Source organism: Monodon monoceros, unplaced genomic scaffold (assembly GCF_005190385.1).
Source record: "Monodon monoceros isolate NGI ecotype Baffin Bay Population unplaced genomic scaffold, NGI_Narwhal_1 Super_Scaffold_15, whole genome shotgun sequence".
Lineage (NCBI taxonomy): Eukaryota > Metazoa > Chordata > Mammalia > Artiodactyla > Monodontidae > Monodon > Monodon monoceros.
The window spans coordinates 64,188,324-64,205,407 of record NW_021703771.1 but is presented as its reverse complement, the minus strand read 5'-3'; the positions used below and the strand labels follow the sequence as shown (position 1 = coordinate 64,205,407).

The 17,084-nt window shown below is 43.5% G+C and overlaps 1 protein-coding gene across 1 annotated transcript in view; it reads right to left on the bottom strand.

The window, feature by feature from the left end:
- The window catches only part of HECA (hdc homolog, cell cycle regulator), a 43,631-nt gene that overhangs the window by 25,834 nt on the left and 713 nt on the right, over positions 1–17,084 (bottom strand). Inside the window, exon 2 of the mRNA XM_029223809.1 lies at positions 16,984–17,084. This exon is cut by the window's right edge and continues 15 nt beyond it. Within this exon, the coding sequence (XP_029079642.1) occupies positions 16,984–17,084 (101 nt within the window). The remainder of the gene's footprint in view (positions 1–16,983) is intronic.

Genomic DNA, 17,084 nt, shown 5'->3' with positions numbered 1-17,084 from the left:
GGCTCCAACACTCTGACATCAGTAAGAAATCTGTATAAATAATGACTTTAAAGTAGAAAATTCATATTTTTTCTTGTCTGCCAAAGGCCATGTCATGACCTAAAAGGACATGGACCCAAAATATGTCTGGTTTAGGCTGAATATCAGGATGAAGATAATGGTTTCATAGTTTTCCCTGAATGTCTCTTAAAAATACCAACATAGGGCTTCCCTGGTGGCTCAGTGGTTGAGAGTCCACCTGCCGACACAGGGGACACGGGTTCATGCCCCGGTCCGGGAAGATCCCACATGCCGCGAAGCGGCTGGGCCCGTGAGCCACGGCCGCTGAGCCTGCGCGTCTGGAGCCTGTGCTCCGCAACGGGGGAGGCCACAACAGTGAGAGGCCCGCGTACCGCAAAAACAAAACAAAACAAAATACCAGAATAGAAATAAGACAATCCCTTGGTTCAGATTCTACAAACACGTCCTGAGCCCACAAGAGGATTCTTTAGTGATCTGCCCAAGTCATTCAGCTGGTAAGGGGCATTCCCTCTTCCATTCCCACCCACACTGCACACAGATCAATAAAGAACACAGAGCCAGTTTATAAGGAGAGGAGGCAGTGACCAACAGCTTTGTGTAACCAGATCATAGTAAGCAGTTCTATAATTTGGAATAGTGTCTCATTCAAAATTATAGAACTGCTTACTATGATCTGGTTACACAAAAGTTTATTCAATATGGTCAATGTCCATATTAATCCTCAGAATTATTTAAAAACTAGGTCTACAGAAAGTCAAGTTAAAGAAGCAAGTGCTTAGGGCTTCCCTGGTGGCGCAGTGGTTAAGAATCTGCAATTAAGAATCTTAACCCAATGCAGGGTACACGGGTTCGAGCCCTGGTCCGGGAAGATCCCACATGCCGCGGAGCAACTAAGCCCATGCGCCACAACTACTGAGCCTGTGCTCTGGAGCTCACGAGCCACAACTACTGAAGCCCGCGCGCCTAGAGCCTGTGCTCCGCAACAAGAGAAGCCACGGCAATGAGAAGCCCGTGCACCGCAATGAAGAGTAGCCCCCGCTCGCCGCAACTAGAGAAAGCCCACATGCAGCAATGAAGACCCAACACAGCCAAAAATAAAATAAACGAAATAAATACATTTATTTAAAAAAGCAAGTGTTTACACCCAATTACAATATAAAGGTTTCCTAATCTTTGCACTCCTTAAAAACAAAGATAGACAATAAGGTAAATCTACTCTAGCTAACAGAACTGCTAATTTCAAAAAATAAATAAATAAATAAACCATGAGCAAAGGCTTACTCGTTTCTTAATGAGAATAAAGCAACTTTTCTTGGAAAGCATGTAAAGAAACGGCACTCTATCGGTATGCAGACTATCGAATAGGGCAGCAGAAAGAGCACTGATGTTGAGAAACAGAAGCTCAACCTGCTTCTCCTGAATCCTGTTTGGGTCAACATGCCAACTCCCAAGAAGATTTTTAGGGTTACTACTGTATTTAAATCAATAAACCCCCAGCACAACGTGGTTAAATTCATTTCCGTACTCTATCTGAACCCTAAACTAAACTAAATCCTTACACTCCTTTGTTTTCCATGTGCCTTTTCTGTCCTGCTAAACTCCCTGAAAAATACACTCTTTCAGCTCCCCTGCCTTCCCATCAAAATAAACCTGGGAAAATAACTTTATAGCAGTAGTCCCCAACCTTTTTGGCACCAGGGACCAGTTTCCTGGAAGACAATTTTTCCATAGACAGTGGGGGGGAATGGTTCAGGCGATAATGCGAGCTATGGGGAGCAATGGGGAGCAGCAGGTGAAGCTTCGCTCACTCATCCACCGCTCACCTCCTGCTGCACGGCCCAGTTCGTAACAGGCCGGGACTGATACCAGTGCACGGCCCGGAGTTTGGGGACCCCTGCTTTACAGCAATCCTTCCCACACTGGCCGTCCCTCTGCTGTGATCTAGGGAGAAAAGACAAAGCTTTTGCCTGTGGGCCACACCACTCAGCCTATTTCTAAAATGATGCATCAGCAACCAACAAGCAACTTATAGAATCTGTTGCAACAAGGAAAGACTTGTCAAAGGAGAGGGCGTGTCTAAGTCTTATACAGACCTCAGTAAAAGTGAAAATGAGACTCAAAAATAAATTACGTCTATGTCCATGCCCAGTAGTTCACCATATATACACACTCAACACAGCTGTTATAATATGACTTGTTTTCAGGAGAGCATACCATAAAAGTTCCTACTGCAGAGGAAGCTCGACGTTTAGAGCCCAGTGATATATTAAGCCAATGATGTCATTATAACTAGACATTCATTCCTTTTCCAATTACTAACTTTTGTGGAACACAGATATAATTTCCTAGTATGACTATTTTCAAAGACTCAAAACTATTCATTTCTAGGCTTCCCTGGTGGCACAGTGGTTAAGAATCCACCTGCCAATGCAGGGGACACGGGTTCGAGCCCTGGTCCGGGAAGATCCCACATGCCACGGAGCAACTAAGCCCATGCACCACAGCTACTGAGCCTGCACTCTAGAGCCTGCGAGCCACAACTACTGAGTGCGCACGCCTAGAGCCCGTGCTCCACAACAAGAGAAGCCGCCTCAATGAGAAGCCTGCGCACCTCAACAAAGAGTAGCCCCAGCTCGCCGCAACTAAAGAAAGCCTGCATGCAGCAGCTAAGACCCAATGCAGCCAAAAATAAAATAAAATAAATTTATAAAAAAACACGATTCATTTCTAAACTATTCATTTCTAAACTCATTTATAAAAGAGCTACCAAATATATCCAGAAGGGCTTCCCTGGTGGCGCAGTGGTTGAGAATCTGCCTGCCAATGCAGGGGACATGGGTTCGAGCCCTGGTCTGGGAAGGTCCCACATGCCGCGGAGCAACTGGGCCCGTGAGCCACAACTACTGAGCCTGCGCATCTGGAGCCTGTGCTCTGCAACAAGAGAGGCCGCGTTAGTGAGAGGCCCGCGCACTGCGATGAAGAGTGGCCCCAGCTCGCCGCGACTAAAGAAAGCCCTCGCACAGAAACGAAGGCCCAACACAGCCAAAAATATCCAGAAATTTGTCTTTTGCCATAAGAGAATTTGTCCAGTTAAATATAGTTCTATTAAAATATATAAATATATACAAATGTATATATGATTATATTCCATATGAATTCTAAACAGTATTTCCAAGTCTGTCAAGAGAAAAACATTTCAAATTAATTCTTCAAAAATTCTTCCAAGTCATCTTTAGATCACATATCTCATGGAACATTAAAAAATAAATTATGAGGAAAACTGATATATTCCAAAGTCAAAAATTTCAAATCTGACTATCTCAAAGAGGAGGCTTGTTTTTAATCGACCAAATCCCAAGAAAAACAATGATTTAAAAAAACACATCCATACATTTACATAAACACACTGATACAGATACATACCCAGTATCACGTGCCTGTAGAAGTTATTTTGATAAAATCCATAATACGGTTTGGTACATTCACAATTCTTTAAACATTTAAAACGCAAAATGTGAAAGGGAGGTAAGGAAACAACTGAAAGTCTTAAGTAAGCATTCCACGTGCTTTTACAACACAAACTCCCACTCCATAGGACCCTAGAGGCAGATAAAGAGCAGAAAGCAGAAAGGCCTGAAGTGAACAGAGATACAAACTAAAGAAAGTGTGATTACAGATACAGGTACACCAGTGTAAATCATGAAGTACAACAGGCCAAAAGTAAGGCTCTGTTAATCAAATGGTTAAAATCACAGTACAATCTGCGGTTATGATGAAACCTGGGGACAGATGATTCACAGATCACAACAAAACCATACACAAGTCAGCTCTCCTCAGGCTGGTGAAAGCATCCTCCCAAAGGCTTCAGCCTCCACAGTCCTTCCCCACAGTGGGGTCTAGAAGGAGCTCACTCAAGGAGTTGGGCCTGCCCTGAGACCAGCAGGTGAGCACTGCATATTCTCTGGGAAAATCCACATAGCGAGAGCTCCCAGACCTGAACTTGTAGAGAAACTAAAGGCTCCCCCAAGGAAGCAGAATAAGGATTTTGGAAGAGTAACATTCACTTCAAACTCTGTGGGGCAAAGCCCAGGTTGGACCTGGGTTCTTTCAACAAATCGGAGTGTGCATTCATCACTAAGGGAAGCAGCCACACCACCACATGACAAACAAAAAACCAAACCCCCAACTAGAAAACACTAAAAAACCCCAAATCATGACACGACCATTTGCTTTTTCAAACAGATCTATGGTTTTTTTGCAAAGAGTTAGTCACAAACAATAACATGTTATCCTCGTTTTCCACAGATAAGAATAGTTGGGGTCAGAAAGGTTCATCAGCCTTGCAAAATGGCAGACCTCAAGCTATGACCTGTGTCTCTCAAATCTCACACTCTTTAAACAAGCAATGCGTTTGGGAACCTCTTCCAAGCCACAGACATTTGAGAAGCACAGGGCAGACTGGATCAGCGTGACACACAGGGTGCAAATAAGCTCTTGGTTCAATTCAGTACCACATTCTCATTTTACTAACACAGAAATGTAATTTCAGTGCAAGTGCCAGAAAGACAAAAGTGAGAACTTTCCTATGATTCAGGATTTAAGTTCATTATCACAAGGAAGTTATGGGTAATTTAGCCTTAAGAGGGCTCAGTTTGTAGCAGAGGTGATAAGTAAATAACAAGCCTTTATCTACAAGTTTCAAAGTCCTTGGAACTGGCTCGAATAAAAACCGCAGGGGATTTTAGGAATGCGCAGGAAATGACAGGTGTTGAGCACAGGAGCTTCAGCTGTCAACCAGACAGCAGTGGTCAGGGAGTAGGTCAAGGAGGGCGGCAGGAACTGTAACCAATTCTGAGAAACAGAGCTTTGCAAATTAAATACAAAAAGGAAACAGACCCTCACAAATGTAACAGCATTACTGTGCACTGATACCCAAATGAACTCAGTCACTACCCTGATGCCAGGCCCACACTGCTTTTCCTACAAGTAATTTCACAGACAACTTTCTCCACTCTCCCCTTTCTCTTGAGGTTCTATCTCTATGTGGATGTTCTGTGATCATACAAAATTGAAACATGTCTAATCAGCAACACCTTAAACAAGGCAAAAAGATAAACAATAAGCCAGGGGAAACGTATGTCAAAAAGTATGCTGAATATAAAAAGACCTTGTTTAGAACAATGAGAATACAACTATCCCATTAGTAAAATGGACAAAAATCACAAACGGAAAAAATACAAATGAACCATATACATATAAAAAGACATTCATTTGGCTGGCAATCCAATAAATGCAGATAAAAATTACAGCGAGATGTGATTTTTCATCTATCTGATTGGCAAAGGTGAAAATGGCTATCAAAATCCCTGTGGAAGGGTGAGAAGAAAGAAGCACTCCATGCAGGGCCAGCATTAGTGGAAACAGGGAAACCCTTTCTGGAAAGCGGTTTGGCAACATGTATCAAAGCCTTGAAAGTCACACGCCTGCTGACCAGTGATCTCACTTCTAGGACTGTAGCCTAAAGAAGATAATCGCATCCTCACTATGAACTGTGATCCATTAAGAACAGGAAGTGTCAGTTCAAATGTTCACTATCGCCACAATCCCAAGACCAGGAAGTCCTCGTGTCATAACGGGAAGGATCAGATTGACAGGAGCATACGACCAGGAGCGTACGACGTGTCAGCTAAGTGCTTCCTTAGTCAAGTGTTTTCTTGTTTCACAAATTTAATTTCAGTTCAAGTACCAGAATAATAAGCATGAGGCCTTCTAAAAGTAATTTAAATAGCCCTATTGCCTCTTTAATGGTTTTATACTAAATTTAAGCCCTCTACTTAAAAACTTGTTCATTATTCATACACATGTCTGCGTATCAGTCAAGATGGAGCCAGTATCACATAGGATCCAACTGCCACAGCAGGGTCAGGCACATCTCTCGGACACGAGTGTGCCTTTTCTGCAAAAAGGGAAGGAGGCTGTCCCTGGAGCTGAATGCCGCCATCCTCCAATGCAGACCGCAGACGGCTAGGTGTCCTGCTTGGCTTCCAGTCAGCACTCCATAAAGGGAGTCAGCATCATCACTGGGAGTCAGCATCATCACTGTTCCTGTCGCTGGCAACAGCTTCTCCTCCTTCCTATGGGTCCATGGGTTCTGTAGCCCCAACACACCTACCATCCAGGTATCTTACCTAATCTCCTACTGAACTGCAACACATCGTCGGCATTTGTAAAACTAAATGCCTAATACAGTGGAACCATATCATTATAGGGCTAACGTTAACTCCAACATATAAGCACTGCCCAATAAGAACAGATCTGAGGAGTTGGAAACAGAAGAACTGTTGGAGCTGCCCTGTGTATCAGACGTGCTCGTTTCTGCCTCTACCAAGGAAGCATGCTTCCCATTTCCCAGTGTCAGGCTCTCTCCATGGCTTCTGGCAGCACTGTGTCTGTTCGTTAACAACAGTCACCAAGCATCCCAGACTCAGCCTCTCAGATTACAGACTGCACCTGCTGCCAATCAAAAATAGCCAGACTTTGGGCTTCCCTGGTGGCGCAGTGGTTGAGAGTCCGCCTGCCGATGCAGGGGACGCAGGTTCGTGCCCCGGTCCGGCAGGATCCCACATGCCGCGGAGCAGCTGGGCCCGTGAGCCATGGCCGCTGAGCCTGCGCGTCCGGAGCCTGTGCTCCGCAACCGGAGAGGCCACAACAGTGAGAGGCCCGCGTACCGCAAAAACAAACAAACAAACAAAAATAGCCAGACCTTGATTCCCCCCATACCCCAGTCTCCATTTCTGCCCAGACACTGAGGTTTGTCAGGCATAACAAGTAATGTGTCACTTTAATAAGAAGTTATGTTGTAATACAGTTCTACTAAATATTATATTGACATAGTCATCACACAGGAGTGCTCATTTAGAAACCTAAAACAGTTTGTGATTCAGTTTCAACACTAGCATCAAAAGACTATCCTGAGATGCTTTTATAACTTGAAGGGACATCATCTAAGATATCAAACCTATGCTAACCCCTGGGAAAAACATCCATTTTTTAAGTGAGGGAGACAAATATCTCCCTCACTTATAGGAGCAACTTGATACCCTGCTAACTTTTGCCTACAGTCATTCTATCAGTTTTATAAAGGCATATGCCTTAAGGCCATCTATTTCTAATAAATTTCCAATAAAATGAAAAATAGAAATCCGGATTTATGACACTATCTTTTGCTATCTATCTGTAACTGCTATTACAGGGGTGATACTGAACTGCAACAAATTTTGAAGGGGTCCAGAATATGCCAGTGTGGGCTAAAAATTATTTTGAACTTAAGGCATTTGAGTTCCTGAAATCGCTTATTTGCCTAAAAGCAAAGCCTCTCAAAAGAACTCAATTGTCATAAAGCCCCTCCCAAAAAGCAACCTGGGAAGACTGACTTTTACCACCAGAGATAACTCTCCACACCACACCTAAACAGACATTGTCACGAAACTATCATCGCCCATCTATTCTCTTAGGGCCCATTTATCTTTTCAAAACGTCATTTGTGGGCTTCCCTGGTGGTGCAGTGGTTGAGAGTCCGCCTGCCGATGCAGGGGACACGGGTTCGTGCCCCGGTCCAGGAAGATTCCACATGCCGCGGAGCGGCTGGGCCCGTGAGCCATGGCTGCTGAGCCTGCACGTCTGGAGCCTGTGCTCCGCAACGGGAGAGGCCACAACAGTGAGAGGCCCGCGTACCAGAAAAAAAAAAAAAAAAAAAAGTCATTTGTTTTCTATAGGTGTCATTTCTCCCCTTCTCCTACTCTAAGAAGCCACTCATTTACCTAGAAGTGCCCTTCTCCCCTCCCCTTCACCTATTAAGATGGTATATAAGCCACAAATTATAACCACCCCTTTGAGTCACATTTCTTCTGTGAGTAAATCTGTCTTTTCTCTTGCTGCTCTGTCTTTTGTCAGTTTAATTTGCAGGCCCCAAATCCAGAAGCCTAAGAGGGTAAAGTTTTTCCTCCCTGACAATTTAATTCAGTGAAATACACTGCACTATATGTGCATATGAGAACCATGCTAACATTTTTATTAATTATTCTAAACAGTTATAAGATTAACAGTTAACACTTCATTTTTAGGTTTTCCTCTTCCTTCACTTTTCTTTAAATTTCCTCTTAATATCTTTCGTTTCTAATTCTTATTGTTTTCAAGTATTATTCTCCTAAGTATAATTTAGCAGAAATAATTTGTTTTTTCTTTCTACTTCTGATAAATCAGAACATATAATTATTAAGTATTAGAAATGCTACTTATTTTTTGCCAGTTTATAAAAGCCTCTCAAATACAATCAAGCTAAAGCATCCTGTTGATTAAATAAAGCAAGTTACTATTTCACCAACCACTGAGAACTGGAAGCCTTCTGAAACACACAGATTTAAAACACATAGTCAGGGCTTCCCTGGTGGCGCAGTGGTTGAGAGTCCGCCTGCCAATGCAGGGGACACGGGTTCGTGCCCTGGTCCGCGAAGATCCCACATGCCGCGGAGCGGCTAGGCCCGTGAGCCATGGCCGCTGAGCCTGCGTCCCGAGCCCGTGCTCCGCAACGGGAGAAGCCACAACCGTGAGAGGCCCACGTACCGCAAAACAAACAAACAAAACACATAGTCACTTTGGAGAAAACAATGACATCCCCCCTCACCAGTCTATCATTTGTTTCTGTTTTTTTTTTTTTTGCGGTACGCGGGCCTCTCACTGTTGTGGCCCCTCCCGTTGCGGAGCACAGGCTCCGGACGCACAGGCTCAGCGACCATGGATCATGGGCCCAGCCACTCCGCGGCATGTGGGATCCTCCTGGACCAGGGCACGAACCCGTGTCCCCTGCATCGGCAGGCGGACTCTCAACCACTGTGCCACCAGGGAAGCCCCAGTTTATCGTTTTAAAACTGATTCGATGAGGATAAAAATAAAATGACAAAGATAATTAGTCCAACCTGGCACAGAGACAGATACTCTTCTACCAAGATATGAAAAATAAACCACAGGGACAGCCCCTCCCTCCAGAGAAAGTCCTTCTGTTCAGATGGCCCCAAGTCCTCCCTTGGCGTTAGGTTCTCTGAAGTTCACCTCAATTAGCTAACCTCCCATGGCTCGCAAAGCATCAGGATGCTGGTGCCCACAAATTAGGACAGACTTTCCAAACAGCAGCCTTGGGTGCTGTGACACTTTCATCTTGCTGTGCAGAAAGGCAGTGTGTGCAGTGTGCCCACTACTTTACTGAAAAATCACAATTAACAGTCCGCAACAGGTTGTACCACCAAACCTTGATTAGCTGTATTAAAAGGAAGATTGCCAAAAGATACCCATTCTGTTAAAATATACAATAACTTTACAAGCTTGCCAACAACGTATGATTATCCCCCTTTGCAGGCTCAGCTGACCATGCCTTTGCTTATAAACCTCAGGGATGGTTCTGCACTGGTGACGAAAACATCCAGATTTGACTGTCTGGCCCCACTCCCTTTCCAGTCCCATGTCCTACCACCGTACCTCAAACCAGCCACAGACTCCTGGCAGCAACCAGAACTCAAGGCTCTTTCCCACCACCTCCTGCTGAAACATCCTTCCTCTGCTTTCAGAGCTAACTGCGTCTCTTCCTGCAGCACTGAGCTCAAATGTCCCCTCCTCCAGGAAACGAGTCCTTTCTTCCACTGGGCACCCATAGCTCATTATCACACCTCCCGATGTTTGTATGTCTCTGTCCCAGCTCCACCATAAGCCCAGGGGGGTGCAGATTCTGAGGCCTCCAAGTATAATTCGACATTACACTTCCAGTCATAGAAGACAGTAGGCACATAATAAATGTTTAGTAAATGCATGAGTGCATACATGAACAAAATAGTGAATGAGCAAACGAAAGCACAAGCTAATGAATGAACTTTCAAGTTGTTACCTGGGGAGAGAGGAGGGTCTTTTGTTTACTTCTCAATAATATTAAGCCCCGGCTCATCCCGAAAGAACACCCTCAGTGCCTCACCTTCTCTGAGCTACCCTTCACTTCCACGTGCTCAGTTCACTTGCCCCTGTCCTCAGGCACAATCCCCAGCTGTAATCCAGTATGTGACCAGCTCACAAGCTCCTGCTCTTTATTCCACAGCTGCCCTTGTGTAGTACACGCAATAACCTACTTGCACTTATTTCCATAAAGACTCCCAACTAGACCGTAAGGCCCCGGGCCCAATTCTTCTGTCCTTGTAATGCCAGAGCCTGACACAGTGCCTGACAAATAGCAGGCACTCAAAACATATGAGATGGATAAATAAATGAATGAAGAAAGGAAGAGGAAACTGTTCTCACACTATGTTTTTAACTTTTTTCTTTTGGTTAAATCATCTGATTTTTCAAGGTAAACTATGATCAGAGAGAGATGATGAGGGAAGAAGAGAAGACCCTGTATATTCAAATCAATGCCTGAATAAGAACCTGTACGATACCACAGCCTTTTTCTATATTAACACAGAAACCATCTTACTGTCTCTCAGTGTCTGTTTTCAACAGAATAGTTTAACAAGCTTTGTAATCGGATAAGGCTGAACAAATCACAAAACTTATAAAAGATACTGTTGATAGTGTCCATATCTGCCAGACCCTATGCCAAGATCTTTCATATACACTGTTTTTCTTAATCTGCAAAAACATTCCAAAGGGTTGCATTTAGAAAATGAAGGCTGAGAGAGGTTAAGTCACTTGCGCCAAAGTCACTCTGCCAGTAAGTTGTGGCACCTTGGGTTACACCTAGGTCTATTGAAACAGCATGCTTTTTGACTAAAACTTTAAAAATTCTAGGCCTTACTTCTTCAGATTAGAATAATGGTGCAGACAGAATTTCAAAGGCTTATGCTTTCATCTTCACTATCACCAGTTGCTAAAATGTCATTCACCATTATTAGGTACTTTGTTGAATCCTTGTGAGCCAGCAAATCACTAAAGAGCACGGGGGAAATAAATGCAGCCTTCGAAAAGCGTGGCAGCATCTGCTCCAGGCTCTTGATCCACATGGGGCCTTCCTACTGCTGCTACATTTGGGGGTATCAGCAATTCTCCAGCATGCCTTTAAAACAATAAGAACTAGGAACTGAAGAGGCTGTGGGGAAAGGGCACTCTGGCCACAGCCCTTCCACAGGGCAATCTGTAAGCATGTATTCATTAAAAGTCATAAAAATGTGAATATTCTTTGACATAGCAAGTCTACAGGTAAGAATTTATCTTAAAGAAGTAACTGAATAATGCCCAGAGATGTACAAATAAGAACTTAAAGATCAAACAACAGCAGAATGATCAGTTTATCCAAGATGCAGACATAAGGTGGCATATGAGGCAATCATTAAAAATAGTGATGCACCTATATTTACCGCTCTGCTAAAATGTCCACAAAATATTATACATGTTAAAAGCAGGTTATAAAATATATGATCTGATCTTCTTTTTTTTCCCTGAAAACTGCATATGTACTTTTAAAAGTCTGTAAGAAAAAAATTTTAAAGGCTATAAGAATATGTATCACAATGGTGATCTAAGTGGTAGGATTACATGCTTGACTAGAAAGTCAAAGAGAACTTTGCCTACCTTCTCTATTTAAAAAAAATTTTTTTCCACTACACCCATTCTATTACTGGCAAAATAATAAGATAACGAAATATTTTTAATTAAATCAACTCCTTAAAAATTCCAAGGAGCTGGTGATCAAAATCAATCAAGACAGACCTTTTTTCCTAAAGTCTTCCTTTTGATACCTTCAAACTCTTTAAATTGTACATAGCTAACAGCCTGGAGTAAGCTCATAGGATTAAGCTGCAAGATATTTCCCACTTTATCTCCTGTTTTCAATTCTCTATGGAATGATACATATTCTTGGACTTATAAGAAAGCTGACATTGAAGGCTCAGGTCCTGTAACAAGTAAAAAGAGAAAGAGTAAGGACTGTGCATAAGACACCATTAGCAGAGCATGGAATGGTTCTTACTATAATATACAAAGTACACAACATGAAGCTTTGATGGATGAGGGAATATTTTCTACCAATCTCCATTACAAAGGTGGATTTCAAAAGACAAGGTCTAAAGCCAGCAGATATTTTTAAAGACATAAAAAACTAACTTTTAAATAAGGTAAGAAAACTCCAAGAGGACAATGGTGTTCTACATACCTTAGACCCTCAAATAAATATTCCTTCATTTTAAAATAAACAGCAGGCAAACATTCTGCATTTTCCTTCTGATGGATATAGGTAATTTAAATGTAGTAAAGAGGGACTTCCCTGGTTAAGAATCCGCCTGCCAATGCAGGGGACACGGGTTTGAGCCCTGGTCCAGGATGATCCCACATGCCGCGGAGCAACTAAGCCCATGCGCCACAACTACTGAGCTGGCGCGCCACAACTACTAAAACCCTTGCGCCTAGAGCCCATGCTCTGCAACAAGAGAAGCCACGGCAATGAGAAGCCCGCGCACCACCGCGGAGTAGCCCTGGCTCGCTGCAACTAGAGAAAGCCCGCAGCAACGAAGACCCGACGCAGCCGTAAGTAAATAAATAAAATAAATAAACTTTAAAAATAAATAAATAAATGTAGTAAACATTTAAGTAAACACCTAAAAAGAGAAACTATTTAAAATATAATACAAACCTAGGACTATAAAAGTGTGTTTGATGGCCTAAGTATGAGAAAAATACAATTCGTGTTTACGGGGAAGAGGTGGCACTCCAAAAATCTATTTGTAAGCAGACGTATGAAATTCAGAACACATTTTCCATCAAAACAATGTTACTGTATTATGATGGTTACCTTCTGGCCTGTTCTGTGAAGATTTAGTCGTTCCTGAGAACTATTTATCCCACGCCTGCATTTTAGGTGAATGGCACTAGTGGTCTGAGTGAAGAATCTAATATGACCAGCAGCTCTCCTTCACTCACCGCTGAAGGCTCTCACCTCCCTCTGCACGGAGGCTCTCCAGCTAAGAGATGCCACCCCCCAGGTCACTCCCTCTTCTCCAGCTAAGAGATGCCAACCCCCAGGTCACTCACCAGTCCATGGCGGGGGAGGGGGAGGAGGTCCCGTCCTCATGCCTCAAGGTAAGATAACTCTGCAGGACCATCCTAGCTCCAGAGCTACCTGTAATCACTGCATCACAGTTCAACTCCTCCCTCTGCCCGGCCCTGCTTCCCTCACTCCCCCACCAGTAACGATTCCAAGAACACATTCAGTAAACCTCTGGCAGGTAAATCTTTGTCTCAAACGCTATTTCCAGAATCTAAGACAAGTGGCTAACCCTTAGCAAGCTCATATCATATAAGTCAGTCACTCTGTGTGTGTGTATATATATGTATATATATGTATATATATGTGTGTGTGTATATATATGTATATATATGTATATATAAATAATACATAATAGATATAGATATCTTATTATATATGTATGGGTAGGTACTATAATCCCATTTTAAATATGCAGAAACTGAGGCTCAGAGAAGTCAAATGACTTGCCCCAGATCACAGAGCAAGTAATTTGAGGAGCCAGGTCTACTGAATGCAAGGTCAATCACCAGGTAAACTGACTCCATCTACTACAAAGAACTGTTGAATGAATGAAGGCAAACTCAGCAGCCCAGGGGTTCTGGTGGCAGTCAGGAATGAGTGGAGTGGTGAACCATGGTCATCCATAAAACAGGAATTTATAAAAGGACTTGGGATCCAGGCCCATTAAAAAGTAGATACTATGACCAAGGTTCATATATTTTTAGGCCTCAAGCAAAAAAGCAGTGGCCTGATGGAACCACAATTCCAGAATGAAACTACGCGGGTATAACCCACTGCATGATTACTACTAGATCCTAAAAATAATGACTGGCAAATCTTGTCCACCTACAATCAAAATGTTGCAATATGTGCAGACAGATGTTTACTATATCGGAAGAGGACAGCGCTTTTACTCCAGTCCCCACAGAAATCTTCATAAACCTTCATATCTAAAAACAAAATAAACCTTCATATCTAAAATAAAGCTTCATTTCTAAAAATACTAATAAATTTCTTTTTAGGGCTATAAAGTCCCTACAACTGACATGCAACTTACCCAAGAAGCACAACTGCAACTAGTCCAACTCCTTCAATTACAACCCCGCCCTGGCTTCCCCAAGCTTTCCCTAACTAGCAAATCTTTTTTTATAGAATCAGTAGTTATTTATAACTACTGACTAACAGTGAAAAACTAAGAACTAATATTATCCTACCCTGGTGTCCATGCTGCCCAAGAACCACAAGACATAAAACCATTCTATAAACTCCATACAACTACAAACAAACACTATTAACTTTAGGCGAAGTCATTAAGTTTGCATGTTTGCAGATGCAGATCACAACTGACTCGAACAGTGAGAACAAACTGTTTAAAAGATTAATAGAATGTAGATTTACTACACCCTTGGAATAACTGTTTGATTGGTAATATTTATAATCACAAAATCTAATGTCACAGCTAAATAAAATATTGAAATATACTTAGAAATACCATAATAGTTGATTAATGTCATTTTTTAATTTAAAAATAATTGGGCCTTATCAGTTGATTCTGAGAGTTTGCACATATCAGTTGCCCCTTCCTTTAAAAATTCACCAATGGCACCTCTCCCACCCCTACATTATAAAGCACAGCTTTAAATAGCAAAAAACAAACAACAGAAAAAAGCATTTATAATTTCCTTATTTACCAATTTTGCACACAGGAGGCCTCAGCATCTATGTTAATTGTCATCAACTGCAGTGAGAGGTTCTTCAAATTAAGGTGCATCATTCACTGAGACTTCACACCAGGTCAGAACCAAGAATTTGGCAACATAAAATTCAACTCACTGCTCTAACATAAACTCAAGTTTGTACCTTCTCTAACTGTAATTACTGCAGTGTTTGCCCCATTTCTTCCTTCCCCCCCACCCCATTCATTTAATAAAACAAGCTCCAAATCAGAAATACATACCTTCACACAGATATATACAGAACTGCTAAATATACCTTAGATTGCCACTTCAGAGGAGAGCAGTAATAGGGACACCATAACCGTAGCTTAATGTTTACGAATGAGGAGATACCACCAGCCCGAGAAAAACATTTCCTCACACCGCCTTAAAGTGGCCTAATCTTTTGGAGAAAGAAGAAGAGGAAACAGTCAACCTGAAGCTTCCACTCGGACAATAAAACAGCAGGGTAAGCCAGAAACACCCTGGGAATACCAGACCCATGCAGATGTCCTCTCTTGATTGCCACCTCTCCTTTAATACTTAACACAGCACTTGTAACACAGTAAATGTTTAATATCTTTTGAATGAGTGAATGATAGCTATCATTCACTGATCACTTACTTTTCTTGAGAAACTTTACTAAGCTTGTTACAAATGTAACAAGCCTTTTAAACAAGTACTGGGGGCTGGGTAGGGAAGGGACACTCTGAGCCTCACAATAACCTTATGAGGGAGCCAATACAATCAGTATATAATTCTTTTCCCCAATTTTACAGGTGAGGACATTGAGCCTCAGAAAAGCCATCCTTCCCAAGATGACAAAACTCTAAATGGCTGAGCCAGGAGTCTGTCTTCTTTCCTTTTGCCACATCAATACCAAAATGAAGTTTAGAGCGAGGAAAACAAAAGAACATGGAGAATACAGTCTGGCCAAAAGTTGTATTTTTAAACATTCACAAATGGGATGTTTCTGGAAAAAAAAAAAAAAAACTTCCCATTTCAAAATTGCAGAGACACAGCCAATGGGGCCTAAGGTTCTGCTCCTAATAGGCTACCTTTAATCTCCTCTGTTCAATCACTGTCAGGTTCTTCTAAGTGCAGGTAACCTGTTTAAAAAGTGAGTGATCTGCGTAAAGAATGGCTTCAAAAGCTGAAACCTACAAGTTAAAAGCCAGATATAAAGAACCTAATCTCCCTTCATTAAAATACACCTATATTCCCTGTCCTGAAAAACTGCCTGACCAGAGGAATTCAAAGAACAGTCCAAGTCCGAAAAAGCGTTTGCCCTATAACTAAAATTATATCTCTGCAGTGACAACGGCAATCCTGTCACATCTTCACTATTCCTTAAATGCACCCTCAAAAGGTGCATTCAGGCACTACCTAAGATTATTAGGCTTTCTTCTAAAAATGTGAAGCAGAATTAAATAGAGGATGATTTTTTTTTTTTTTTTAACTCCGGGCTGAGAACGGAAGTCAAGTTCAGATTCTCTTCCTTCCTCAAGCGAGCAAGAGAATTAAAGAGCACACCCCCACCCCCAGCGACACACACACACCCTACAGTAAAAATGTCTTGGGGCCTCTTCACCTGTGGCAATCGACACAGCAAGCCTCTGTTTTCTGGGATTTTAGGCTCTCCTTCACTCTGGGGAGGGGAAGGCGGGTGGGTGAGGGGAGCAGAGGCAAGATGGAACTGGTGCCTAAGTTTTCAATCGGACCATTCTTCTCAACTTGGGCAGCTCTTTTTTTCCTTCCTTCCTTCCTTCTTTCCTGCCTGCCTTCCTTCCTTCCTCCCTCCCTTCCTCCCTTCCTTCCTCTCTCTCCCCGGTCCGGGGCACACGCTCGGCTTTGCCAGCGCGGGCACGAAGGGCAGGGCCCGAGCGGAGCGCCGCCGCAGCCAGGCACCCAGGAGTCCCTTGGAGTCTGGGGCGCAGGCTGCACGGGGCGCGCGACCTGTGCGCCGCGCGGACACCGAGCCGGGGCCGCCGATCGATCGCCGCCGCCGGGCTGTGGGGACCGGGAAGGGGCAGCCGCGGCGGGGCGGAGGGGCGGGGTGAGCACTTCCTGACTCTCGCATTGTCCACGCATCGCCCGCGCCACCCAGGGCCCCGCCGACGCGCCGGCCCCGCCGACGCGCCGTCCCCGTCGGCGAGTAAGTTGGCGCTCGCCCCTCCGGCCCCGTCTTACCGTTCTTGGCGTCACCAGCGGCTGCAGTCCCCGCGGCGGCCGCCGCGGCCGCGGCGCCGGGCCCCGCGCCTCCCGCGCCCGCCGCGCCCCCGTTGCCCGGC